The sequence below is a fragment of the Taudactylus pleione genome, unplaced genomic scaffold, assembly GCF_031769625.1.
Source record: "Taudactylus pleione unplaced genomic scaffold, aTauple2 ptg000436l, whole genome shotgun sequence".
Lineage (NCBI taxonomy): Eukaryota > Metazoa > Chordata > Amphibia > Anura > Myobatrachidae > Taudactylus > Taudactylus pleione.
In genome coordinates, this window is record NW_028284838.1 from 9575637 (window position 1) to 9589997 (window position 14361).

Here is a 14361-nt window from a genome sequence, read left to right on the forward strand (position 1 = left end):
TGCCTGTCTGGAGCATCTAAAGTACCATCAGCAACGATTCTAACTGCAGGGTGCTGTTCCAGGCACCCTGCTAATCAGAAACAAGGGCCATGTGGCGCTCCCACAGGGCCCTGCACGGCGGCACCGTTCGAACACCCCTAATTATGACCCTGCTGATGCAAGTCGCAAAGTATTTTTGGATGGTTTTAAAAAACAAAAACACAGATATTTGCTTTTAGTTTTTCTAGGAGTTTTAATAAAAAACAACAACACATTTTTACCCATTTTAGATAGATTACCGTTGTTGTGTGAAGAGATATATGCAATGCTATTTTAAGAAAGAACAAAACCAAACAAGGTTTAATTTGTGTGGTCACTGTACAAATAAATTACTGATGCTGATGTTGGAATGTGACCAGTAAACACTGCTAAAATAGGCTTAAGCACAGGGTTGAGAAAAGTCTCAGCAGCAAAGAGGTTAAACAGGTAATTAAGCTCAGTACTAGTCACGGACAAGCTGACTTGGTACTCAGGTAACAATAGTAGATATAGCACAACAAAATCACAGGAACAAACAATCAGACAAGGGAAACAAGAAGCTGCTAGCTTTAAATAGGCCAGAGCCCTCTCTGATTGGTCAGTGATTAGGAAACGGAACAGGTGAATTATTGAATACTGTAACTAAAATACCTGTGAATTGTCTCTCACAAACTGCAGTTCAAAGAATAATATTTCACATGACATGCAGGGCAATGAATTAGCTACACAGAAATTAATGTTCAGGCCCTAACAGGGTCAGGTGCTTCAGTTTTCTTGTAATGTTTTGTATCTTTAATCTTACCAATAAAGTATGATATTTTCCTATAATTGCATGGCTAAAGCTAGCGGTCACATCCAGTCAAAATGCCGGCGAACAGGATGCCGGACGTCAGAATACCGAAGCCAAAATCCCGACGCCCATCAGAATGCTGACGCCGGCATCTCGAAGGTATCAAGATGCCGACGTCAGCATTCTGACCGCTAGCATCCCGAAGGTAAGTATGCAGGTTAGGCTTAGAATTAGGTCATGGATGGGGGATGGTTAGGTTTAAGGACCTCCCTGGGGGGGAGGGGGTTAGGGTTAGACACCGACCAGGGTGGGTTAGGGTTAGGCTGCGGGGAGTGGGATTCGGGTTAGGCACCACTGGGGCGAGGTTAGGGTTAGGCACCGCCAGTGGCTTAAATTCATCCCAGATGCCCGGAGGCTAGTTAGAATTTGGTGCCCCCACCAATATGGTGCATACTTGTCTATCTAAAACACTAATATAGAATATGTCAATTTGTTTCTATTAGGCCTATTTACTAAAGTAAGTTTGCAGGCTATTCCCGCAAAACACCCGTGAGATATGTGCAAATTTATAGAATCCCCCAAATGTATCTGCATTCCGGAAACTTGCTTGGTAGCTAATGCTATCTCATGGTGGCATTAGTTGCTGTTGCCTATGAGCTACAGTTCGCAAAAAGTATCAGGAGAAAGATCCCTAGCATCCCTCCCTGGCACTCTCTACTCAGACCACTCATGCACAGTAGCGCTGAAGGAGAAGTGAAGGGTTTGCATTAGAGTTGTGTATAGATCCCCTTCAGTTAATGTGCCAGGTACACATAAAAAGGTATACAGCTCTCCCATCATATACCAGAGACACAAGATAAGGGATAACATTGCAACATTGTCTATTATAAAGATGGGGACTGCACTGAGGAAAGTAATGTATGTTTGTATAAAGAGCGACCTCAGATACAGCCCTGGGATAATTAGGAGTGCTGTATGTAACACTGTGCATTTAGTCACAGATAAGATCCTGATGGAGGCGAAAGCCACCTGATGTGGGGTGGGAAGCCCTCCCAATACCCCTGGTGGTAGGGAAAACCACCTGACTTAGGTGGTAAGCCATCCTGATAGCTCTGATGGAGAGGAAAACCACCTGATGCGGGGGCTTTGAGGACTGAGTTTGAGTAAAGATACTGTAAGATTGCCATTGTGGTGGGACTACAAATCACAAAATTCACAGTCTACTGCTGACTGCTTCACATGCCGGGAAGTTGCTCCACCAAAGATCTGCCCCCATACTCAGTCGCTGGTGCCCCAGGCCCCCATCTCCCACGCCCTCTTCTTAACCGCAGCTCCGTCTGGTGCATCCTTGTTGACATCCAGCTCCTGGAAGATCTGCAGCCGCATTTATGCTCGGCCCGTCGCATAGGTCCGTGGCTGGGGCTGCCACCAGGGAGGAGTGGGACGGGAGTTGTGGATGAGGAGGGGGGGCGCCAGACGTGTCACACTGGCATGAGAAGCTGCTGAGGAGCAGCTACATCAATGAGCGGGGACAGGCTATAGTTAGACGGAAGTGGCAGCTCATGGTATGATATAGAGCCCTCCACTAGTATATGGTTATGGTAGTTTCTCAAGTGCCGGAAATAGGTGCCATGTATTTGGTACCCGTGATGGTACACTCTATATATTTACAACCCTAAGTGGGGTGAATATATTGTGGCAATGGAGGAGGTGCCCCTTCAGTGCTGGTACCCAGCGGCAGGCACCTCCATTGTCTCCGATAGTTTGGTTAGGTTTAGGGTACGGGAAGGGGGGGTAGGTTTAGGAATCATCGGGGGGAAGTTAGGGTTAGGCACCACCAGGGGTTGGTTAGGGGGGAGAAGGGGGAGGGTTAGGTTACTTACCTCCCCTGTTGGGATCTTATCCATCGGGATGCCGATGTCAGTCTTCTGACCTCCGCCATCCCGTCCTATGGTATATCATATCGATTCCGCTTAAAACAAAATCCCCAAGTGTTATGTTTTTTTTTTCTCATCTATATTCATAATTTAATAATATAATTTCCACATTATTCACCTCAACTTGTCTACTGTTCGTCTAAAATCTCCACTGCACATGTCTGAAGTGTACTACCTTTTTTTGTAGCAGACAACAACAGTTATATACTTTGTTGAAACAATGTTGGTGCATTCTCCAAAACAGTTTACTATTCGTATTGCAGAAAAAAACCAGGTAAAATATTGATTTTCAACCATAAGAATAACAATGTCTTGTAAGCATCGTATTATCAATTTGCTAATATAACTAAATAATATTGTGTAAGAGACAGATACTGCATATTATATTTTCTTGATGGAGAAAAAGACAATGATTTATTAGTGACAGATTGGGACTATGCATAGTTTGTTTTATTAGTTTATTAGTATTTTTTTTATGACTTATTTTTGACAACTGAAAAAAATGTCTTTCGTCTATAACAGGGAGTTTTGTATCAAAGGCAAAACGGGGAAACAAGATGGAAGTTTTCACAAATGGTACCCTCTCTATTGCTAGTGTGAGTGTCCAGGACCGTGGGCAATATCTTTGTGTTGCTAATAACCAGTATGGCTCAGACCGGCTACTTGTTACACTCTCAGTTATAACGTACCCTCCCAGGATTGTACAGGGCAGATCGAGAGAGATTACAATACACTCGGGTAATACTGTAAATGTAAAATGCCAGGCAGAGGGCAGACCTTTCCCCACAATTACCTGGATACTGGCTAATGAGACCATTGCAGCTGAGAAATCGGACAATAACCACAAGGTTTTTGTGCAACAGGACGGTACCCTCACTATCAGAGAAGTGACATTATATGACCGTGGGATTTATAAGTGTTTTGCTACTAATATAGCTGGAGCTGATACCTTTACAGTAAAGATTCAAGTGATTGCTGCTCCCCCAACTATAGTAGAAGACAAAAGACAGACAGTTCTGGTGCATCCCGGGGAGAATGTGAAACTTCCTTGCACTGCAAAAGGAAATCCTCACCCGAGTGTACACTGGGTAGCATTTGATGGAACAAAAGTTAAACCTTTGCATTATGTTAGTTCAAAGCTATTCCTATTCTCCAATGGAACCCTCTTCATCAGGCAAGCAGACTCCTCAGACAATGGGAACTATGAGTGCATAGCGACCAGCTCAACTGGCTCTGAAAGAAGAGTTGTCAGTCTCATGGTACAGCAAACCGATTCCATTCCAAAGATTATCCAGGCATCTCCTAAATCCACAGAAATGAATTTTGGAGACAAACTGATGCTAAACTGTAGTGCAACTGGGGAACCAAAGCCAAAGATAATATGGAGACTGCCATCCAAAGCCGTGGTAGATCAGTGGCACAGGTAAAAACAAAATATTTTTATAAGATCACATTTTTGTAGCATGGTGGAAGTGATGAATAATCAGCGGTTTCCCACAGACAATGGTTACCATTAGCAATTAATTAAATTCCCACTTGTATTTATAAATTTTGCACTTTAACTTATGAATGACCTCACAAAAAGTGCAGAGTGACTGAATCAGTTATCATATGGCAATATTATAGCATCATATATTACTTTCACTGTAAATAGAATGTGAAGACATAATATCTTTGACTTGATATTTGACCAATTAATGTGGCTCTGCAGGCAGAGTGTTCTGTTATGGAACATGGGGAAAAGAGCTCATGTCCTGATGTGTAGACATCTGTAATGAAATGCAAGAAAGAAAAAGTTATAAACTAGAATTTATCTTATATGGAAAAAAAACCGGGCTTCTGCAGAGCAAATATAAAAAGATAAAAAAGAGATTTTGCATCTGGAACAAACCATGTTGCAATAGGGGTGCAATTGCATTTATGTATTTTTTGCATGCAGGGTAAATACTGATGGTTTTTGCATGTAGTGAACAAATACTAGACAGCTTTGTTTTTACACTGAATTTTATAATTAAGCTAGGACACATTTTAAATCTGGCCTTCCTGCAGTGCAACATGGTTTTGCCAATGTGTAAATTGCAATTTGCTCAAGCCCCATTTAGTTTATGTGCAATCATTTTAGTGAGAATGACAATTAAGCATATGTTAATTGGTCTACACATATAGGGGCTGATTATGAGTTAACAGTAAAGAAAAAAAAGAGCAAGTACCTTTGCACCTTGGTAAAACCATGCTGCACTGCAGGCAGTGTCGGACTGGGGCATGAAGGGCCCACCAGGGGAATGCAATGGCAAGGGCCCGCAGGGGCATGACCAGCCACTGGGTACATGTGGTCATGAACTAGAGGGGCGTGGCGATCCCACAAAGGACACAACATAGTCTTAAAATAATCTGTGCCCTTTTAGTCCACTAAATAATATGTACCCCCTCTATTAGAAAAGTAATCATATGTGCCCCCTTTAGTTTTTAAACATAATGTGCGTCTGTATCAGTGTAATACACATGTTCTCAAACTCGGTCCTCTGTCTGTCTATCTATCTCATATCTCTCATATTTATCTCTCTATCCATCTCATATCTATCTACTTTATATCATGTGTCTCTCTGGGCAGGATGTACTAACACTGTGCGGTACATCCCACCAGTAACAGCATCCTTACTGATCGCATATGTACTAACATATGCGATCAGTACCACAAAGGACAGCTCTTCCGATAAGAGCTGTCCTTTGCAATCAGCGCTGCACCCTGGACTTCCGGGTTTGTGACCTGGGAGTCCATCTACGCATGCGCAGAGTGACACGTGGCTGCAGGGCTTGCTGGGAGGGGGGTCTGATCGGATCCCTCATACCAGCGCGATGCCGAAGAAGCCCATAGGCGTCGGATCCCCAGCTGCCAGCCAATAGTACATATGGAAAATGCAGTAAAACCATGAAAACAAGGGTTTTTATCGCATTTTCATTTAGTACATCCCGGCCTATATCTCATCTCTCTCCCTCTCTCTCTCTCTCTTATATATATAATATATATATATATATATATATATAATGCACATTTTCACCTGCAATTGTAAAAATTAAGTTATCGGGCCATTCATCAACAGGGTAAAGCAGGAGATATCACAGATATCTCCTAATTACCTTCCTCTTGCGGACTGGCCCGCTGTCCCCATACACTAGTATGGGGACAGAATTCATCAAGCTCCGAATATATAATATTTTCAGAGCTTGACTGTGGGAGCACTGCTGCTCCGGGCTCGAAACCCGCTCCTTCCCTATGGTAAGAAGGTCTGGGTTGCGAAGAGGGATCCTTTCAGATCCCTCCGCCACTCTCCGGCTCCTTCCACCGAACGTCGGGCTCTTTTGCGCATGCGTGACCTGTAGGTCGTGCATGCGCAGTCCCATCACTGCTCCTATATGAGCATTGAAAAGATTCACAAGCCGCTTGCGGGGACAGCTGATTTTGGATCAGCTGTCACCGCGCCAAAGCAATGATGAATTGCTCCGGTGAATAGGCCTCTCTCTATCTATCTCTCTGTCTACCTATCTTTGTAGTAGCTTTAAAAATAAAAAACTCACTCGGACATACTACCCTGCTCACACCCATGTATTATCCCTTGCAGCACATGGAGTTACTGAGACAATCCACACATCATGACACATGTATTTATTACTGTATAGCAGGGTGCACACTGAGCACTTTAGATGCAAACGTGCATCCGCCTGATGTCAGTGTGAGTGTGACCGCCACGGCAACTGATTAAGGCAGTCCCATGGAGGAGGAGGTACTGAGATGGACAGCAAGTAAAAATAAGAGGTAAAGGGGAAGAAGACATAGGAGCCCATTTATTAATGATCGCATTTTGAAACGCGATCAGGGCATGCAGTACCGCTCATGATCGCATTGCAAAATGCAATCATAGCGGCCGGATGTATTATCCGGCACATGCAGGGTGACGGGCTCCGAGGAGCCCGTCCCTGCGATGTCGCCGGACTGCATTCGGGGCCGCTGCGCATGCGCAGTCCCGCGGCCTGCACATGAGCGGCGCCCATTGCCAGCGGAGGGATCTGGGAGATCCCTCCGCCGGCTGATATGCGGTAAGTTGCCATAGACAACGGCGGCTAACTCTATCTTCAGATGGCGTTAGCTGCTGGGGCCAATATCGGGAATGAGCATTCCCGATATTGATACATTTGGCAGCATCGCATCCCCCATAGAAACCTATGGGGGAGGCGGCTGCCGGCGGCAATGGAGGGATTGCAGCAGGTATCGGAGATAGCTGCTGTGGTCCCTCCTTCATACATCCGGGGGATACTTAGTATTTGAGGTAAACCCATGAAAACGTGTGTTTTCGGGGATTTTACCTCAAATATTGAATGATAAATGGGCCCGAGGGGCAGATGCAACAGAGAGGGACAGGAGCAGCACTACAGAAAGATAAAAGAGAAAGGGGGTATATAGAGACAGTGTAGCTGGAGAAACAAAAGTGAGGAAAAGAAATAGACAAAATGGAGAAGAAGAGAGGGATGGGGAAGAGCTAGCATGGAAAGACCAAGTACAACTGCTAGTATAGTTAAAAAAAAATTTAATATCTGCTCCATTTTTTTGTTGTAAAACAGTACTTTTAAAATATAGTACTTCAACATATAAAAAATAGCATTCATAAAGGCACATTGTACTATGTAACTACCCTAACACATAAATCTATTCATAAGTACCAAAACAAAAAACAATTAGCCAGCTGCATTAAACTTGCCAGAGTTGCATGAAACAATGACATAACTTCAGCCCCTGCAGTGCACCAATAGCAGCACTATTACAGTATACAGTATATTCTTTATATAGTCCCCTTTAATAATTGTTTAACCATATTTCTGTAGTGTAAGGAACTGAACCTTACCCCCCTCCATCCATCCTCTTAAACCCCCTGCACTTTTTTATATACCTTAGGCTTCTCTTGCTTGTTTCCTCATCCTTCCAGTTTGTCCCTTCCTGGCAGCTTTGTTCTGTGACAGCTCCTCCCAGCAGGTCCTGCATCCCCCGGCGCCCACATGCAATCTGAGACTGTCACTCTCAGCTGTGTGTGGCTGAAGGGGATCACACATCAGGTGAGGAGATCCAGACATTACCAGTTGCATAATTTGTGATCCGACTGCAGATCCACAGGCTGCTAGGTATAACAGGCAGCCTGTTGAATGGTGATTGCCAGGGCTGTGATTTTTAGGCCAGGCTGTCTTCGTTGCCTGGTGGGGGCGGAGCTTAGTCTCCGCATGAGGAAGTGGACTGTGCCGGAGGGAACTGGGAAAGTGAATGTAGAGGGCTCCTGCCTGCCCCCACCCACCACCAGCCGAAGGAGTCACACTTACTGGGACTGTCATGCTCTGACAGTGAGTGACCCAGAGAATGGATGACAGCAACCCCCCCACCCCCGCTCGCGGCCCGCTAAGCCCCGCCCCCTCACGGAAAGGGGCGTGGCCACAAAGCACTGGGGCCCACCGGGGAAATACCCGATTCCCCGGCAGCCCAGTCCAAGCCTGACTGCAGGTGGGGCATATGTAAAAGGTGCAAAGAGATTTAGATTTGGGAGGGATGTGTCCAGTGGCGTCCTTCCCGGCGGTGTCACCTGGGGCAGGGAGGGATGCTGTGCGCGTGGCGTGGTCTCGTGGGTAGGGGCGGGGCCTCGTATCCCGAACCCCTGTAATTATTACTAGGGATGGGGGGTGCTGGAGGTGCGGATTGCCCTGTTTGCAGTGCCGGCTCCCTCACAGTGTCAGGAGTCGAGTACTGCACTTTTTGCTACAGTGCAGCACCCAGCTCCTGTCACTGAGGGGGAGTCTGCACCTTGGTATCACCCCTCAGTGGGTGACACCCGGGTGTGGTCCGCACACCCCGCTCCCACCTTGTGATGCCACTGGGTGTGTCCAAACTCAGATCTAAATTGCAGTGTAAAAATAAAGCTGTCCAGCATTTGTGGGTTACATGCAACAGCAGCCAGTATTTACTCTGCATGCTAAAAATATAACTGCATTTGCAACAGGGGAGTAACTATTCATTGAGGGCCCCATAACATTTGTAAAGGCCGATGTACCGCCCAATGGTAAAAAAAAGCTCAAACAGAAACTTACAGTGGGATAGACAAGGAAGACAGACCCCCCTCAGCTGTGGGCCCCATAGCAAGTATACCCCTTGCACTTGTGGTAGTTATGGCCTTGATTTGCACTCCCTGCATTGCAACATGGGTTGTTCCAGTGAAAGTATTCCAGCTTTTCTGCTTTACTCCCTACCAGAGTGACAAAAAAACACACACATTAGCCCCACAGGGTAAATAAAAAATACTTTGGACTGCACATGAAGAAAAACACACCCATTGGGTCCCATAGGAAAAAAATAAGGCACATTGATTCAATGATTGCTCCCACAGCAAAAAATAAATAAAACACACATTGATTAGTTTTCATTGTCACACCACCCTCCCCCAGCCCACCACAGCAGATTGACTGACCTCACCTGCTGGGCCATCACAGATGCTGAAGAGCTAGTTGCAGGAGACCAGCCTCCAAACCAATGAGTGCCTCCAGTCACTCCACAAAGTCCAGATCAGTGCCCCCCCATAAAAAAATATATATATACATATATATTTAGCAATCAATCACCATATTTATTGCATTTCATATCATTCAGCCAGACATATATGACTAACCTGGTAATATATGCTGTAGTTTAGCTGTGAAGAGATTAATTGTTCATGCAAATGTAATCAGTTTTATATCTACCCATAGACCATCTACATTTTTAAATAATGAGATTCGTCTTCATTCGGCCTATTCATTATGTTAATTATCAGTGGTCGGGCTGATATATAATCCACAGTACAGTAGGTTGGCACACACACACAGCAACGGATGTCTAGGATGCAAACCCAGTGTCACCACTTGTGTGTTCCACAATTATAATCCAAAAGAAAGTAATAGAGTGCACTTACCATGGACTTAAATAAACAGACTTTATTCTTCAAAAGTAGTATACTGTAACACCATAGTGCAGTCAACATTTAAGTCATAACCTGGCCTTCCTCAGGACAAAGCCCACGTCAAATAAGGAGCAACAAACCCGCACTGAGGGCCTGATTCAGCATGGATCGCAATTGCAAAGCTGCACGCAGGCTATAGATATGATGTATGCATGCAGGCAGCTTTGCAATGCGATTCTTGCAATCATGCAAATGCAGCAGGAGGTGTATGACACTCCCTGCTGCAATTGCAGTGCTGGGATCACCATGGCGACCATCTGTGGTCAATGGTCGCGATGGTGGATGGCGTCGGGCTCCCGGCCAGCTGAGTGAGCCTCAGCTTACTCAGGCTGGCCAGCTTGCGAGCTCAGCAGACTGCGTACTGCCATGCAGTCTCTGGGCTGGTCACTCCCGGAAAATGGGGTGGACACGCCCCGTTTCTGGGAATGCCGGCCGACAACGCCCCTTAAATGCCTCCGGCTGTCAATCAGGCAGAGGTATTCAAGGGCTTGCGTGCGTGTTAGCAGGACCCATTCTGCACACTCGCAGAATGGGTCGTGCCACGGGCAGATTCCCGATAACTGGGAATCTGCGCTCAGCAGTGCACTTGCATGCACTGCTAAATTAGCCCGAGGCCTCTATATCCACAGCCAGCCACAACACTATATTAAGACATGAGCATTGCTCAGCTGTGCCAGTGACTTTTTTTGCTAAATAGCCAGAAGTCTTCATTCAAAGGGGTATTAATAAACAGATACATATGACTATTAATATATACGTCTGAGACTTAGTCATGAGGATAGTCTGCCTACCCTCAGCCACTAAACCACTGTTCATATCATAGTATCAAGTTTTAGTACTTCATCTTTTTGTGCATGTCACTATATATTAGGATCAAAAACACAGTTAACCTACACATTTTGTCTCCTTGGAGACTTATTCAGGGGTTAATCTCTGTGCCTTTACATAGGAATACCTATTGCAAGTCCCAAATGGTCTCAAACATACTAGAATGATGGATATTCTTAGGAAACACTTGGTTCTCAGCATGGTAGCAGATTTCACACCTCTGATAATCAAAAAATAGTCAAAAATCTGTATGTACCCTATGTTTTCAGTACTGGGTAGTTGAATTCCTCCCGGGTAAGCAGAGCAGCACAGTCACCTTCTTTCCATATGGATTTAAAGTGGGAGCTAAGTATATATACAGTTTTAAGGATTTCTTGTGTTTTTTCAGAATGGGAAGTCGAATTCAAGTTTATCCGAATGGTTCACTCATTGTCCAGTCGATAAATGAAAAAGATACCGGAGACTATTTGTGTGTAGCAAGAAATAAAATGGGAGATGATGTGATTCTGATGAAGGTCAGCATAACTATGAAGCCAGCAAAGATAGTTCAAAAACAGCACCTCACTAAGCAAGTTCCATATGGAAGAGATTTTAAGGTAGATTGCAAGGCTTCAGGATCTCCATTGCCAGAAATATCCTGGAGTTTACCAGATGGCACAATGATAAACAACATCCTTCAAGCTGATGACAGCGGTAGACGGAAACGCAGATATGTCCTCTTTGACAATGGCACGTTGTATCTCAACAAAGTAGGGATGTCTGAAGAAGGAGATTATACATGTTATGCTGAAAACACATTGGGAAGGGATGAGATGAAAGTACATATTAGTGTTGTAATAGCTGCTCCACGCATTAAACTCAATCCGAAGACAAAGTTTCATGCAAGAGCTGGGGCTAGTACAGTTCTTGATTGTGAGGCTATCGGAGAACCAAAACCAAAAATATTCTGGTTGCTTCCATCCAGTGATATGATTGCAATCTCTCATGATCGCTACACATTGCATGACAATGGATCATTGTCAATAACCCAAGTCAAGCTACTAGATGCTGGAGAGTACATGTGTGTGGCGCGCAATCCGGCAGGAGATGACACAAAACTTCTCAAATTAGATGTTCATTCAACACCTCCTGTTATTAATGGTTTATATACAAATAAGACAATAATTAAAGATTCTGCATTAAAACACTCTAGAAAATTAATTCACTGTAGTGCTGAAGGGACACCTCCTCTTCAAATAATGTGGATCATGCCTGATAACATATATCTAACTGCTCCTTACCATGGCAGCAGGATAATGGTACATAAGAATGGGACTCTGGAAATTCGGAATGTAAGGCCATCAGACACAGCTGAGTTCACCTGTGTTGTGCGTAATGATGGTGGTGAAAGTATGCTGGTGGTTCAGTTGGAAGTTGTTGAAGTTCTTAGAAGACCAATGTTTAAAAACCCATTCAATGAAAAGATAATTGCCAAACCGGGCAAAATGGCAATACTTAACTGTTTTGCAGATGGCAATCCTACTCCAGAAATAATATGGCTTTTGCCAAATGGCACAAGATTTTTAAATGGGCAAAGGTTTACAAAATATTATGCAGGAACCAATGGAACTTTCACTATTTACAGTCCTTCCAAAGAGGATAACGGCAAATATCGCTGTGCAGCAAGAAATAAAGTGGGCTACATAGAAAAGCTAATCATTTTGGAGGTTGGTCAGCAACCTAATATTCTAACACACCCAAGAGGACCAATAAAGAAAATAATTGGAGAGACATTGTCTTTACATTGCCTTTCTGATGGAATACCAAAGCCCATTGTAATCTGGACCCTCCCAAGTGGATTTGTAATAGACAGGCCTCATGTTAATGGGAAATACAAGTTACTTGAGAATGGCACATTGGTAATTCAAGAAACCACCATTCATGATCGAGGAAACTATTTGTGTAAAGCCAAAAATAATGCAGGGGAGGCATCCATTAGTGTACCTGTTATGATTGTAGCCTATCCTCCAAGGATTACAAATAAACCACCACAAAACATTCATACAAGAGCAGGATCACCTGTGCATTTCAACTGCATGGCCATTGGAATTCCAAAACCAGAGATAACATGGGAGTTACCTGACTCATCAATATTAACAACAGCTAGTAAAGGACGACCTATGGGCACTGAGCTTCTTCATCCACCAGGAACTTTAGTTGTGCAGAATCCAAAAAGTTCAGACTCTGGGATGTACAGATGTATCGCTAAGAACCCCCTTGGCACAGACACCAGCTCAACTTATTTAAAAGTCATCTAAACTAAGAATGTATCAGAGAAGTAAATAATACAGTATATATATATGTAAATGCATCTGAAAAGAAGATAAAAGGCAATAGAGACAGTTAGTGTACAGTTATGCATCTTGAAGTTGGAGTGTTATTACCAGCTACATACAGAGAACTTTTACTTAAGGCACTTTTCTATGTCATCCTCTACAACAATTAAACTGTGAAAACAGAGTGGCGTTCTAAATTATATATTACACATTTTTCATAAAAAATTATACAGCGGACGATTATTATTTTCCCATTATATGTCTTTACAAAGTGGCAAGCTGTACTCTTTAAAAAAAAAAAAAAAAGAAGATCATATCAATAATATCAATAAAACAAGAAAAAAAACACTATTAGGAACTGCAATAATTTTATTTTGCTTGTACAAAATATTTCCAGTTTGTACAGTTTAATTAGTATGCAAATGTATTTTTTAAAGTAGCATTTTGCATTATGACAGAGCAGTTTCATTAGAATAGTTTGAAAATAATGCAGATAGCTTTATTTACATACTACTGAAACAGGAGCAACATGACAGTATAAGGGATAATTTATTATGATGGTTTATAGGAAATAGCAGCCAACGTGATCCAAACTATCTTCTAACATAGATTGCTAAAAGCTAAGTACACCAGTTTGTCTATTCTAATGCTGGGTATACACTTGATCGGCCAATACGTCGGCTCTGCTGCACAGCCGATGCCCAATATATCTGCAGATATATTGGGGCAATGTGCTGTGTGTATGAGCAGTCTACCGAACGCCGAGGCAGAGGGGAGTGGGGCTCAATACGCTCCCCGGCCAGCGGGACCTGCGGCCAGAAGACAGAACATCCATCATCTGCAGAAGACAGAACATCCATCATCGTGCTGTGTGTATGGGCAGTCTACCGACCGCCCATACACTTGGTGCAGAGGCGGAGGGGGGTCTCAACACGCTCCCCAGCCAGTGGGACCTGCGGCCAGAAGACAAAACAGCCATCATCTGCAGATATATCTGTAGGTCAATCGACCTGCAGATATATCTGTTAAGTGTGTACCCAGCTTAAGTGTTTTTAGGCTTTTACTATTTCTAAATATTTTTATTAACAAATAAAATTGAAAGAACCGATGAGCATTCTGTGAAATGCAAGGTAACTGAACCACAGAATGTACAATAAAGTTTACCCCATCTGTAATGTTTGGTCTGTTTCTATTATTGGGATTGTCGAGATCTCACATAGACCCAAATAGGCCAAAAAGGTTTGCAAGTGTCGCTGGAGAGATGTAGATTTGCTTTATTATTGTAGATGGTAACCATTTAAAAAGTATAAGTGAAATGTATTTTTATTGGAAAGGGGTAAATGTTACACACTGTACAGTAAAAGGTCAACAGCTGTGCCGTCACCATTTTCAAGCCTAGTCACATTACTCATACCTCCTAATTTCTGGGCCCAATAGGGTGTGTG

General features: G+C 43.6%; 1 protein-coding gene across 1 annotated transcript in view; it reads left to right on the top strand.

Annotated features, from left to right (window-relative positions):
• The window catches only part of IGSF10 (immunoglobulin superfamily member 10), a 34791-nt gene extending 20710 nt beyond the window's left edge, over positions 1-14081 (top strand). The window contains exons 6-7 of the mRNA XM_088447701.1: positions 3268-4168; positions 10990-14081. Coding sequence (XP_088303827.1) covers positions 3268-4168; positions 10990-12898 — 2810 coding nt within the window. The 3' untranslated portion in view covers positions 12899-14081. The remainder of the gene's footprint in view (positions 1-3267; positions 4169-10989) is intronic.
• Positions 14082-14361: the final 280 nt, after the last annotated feature.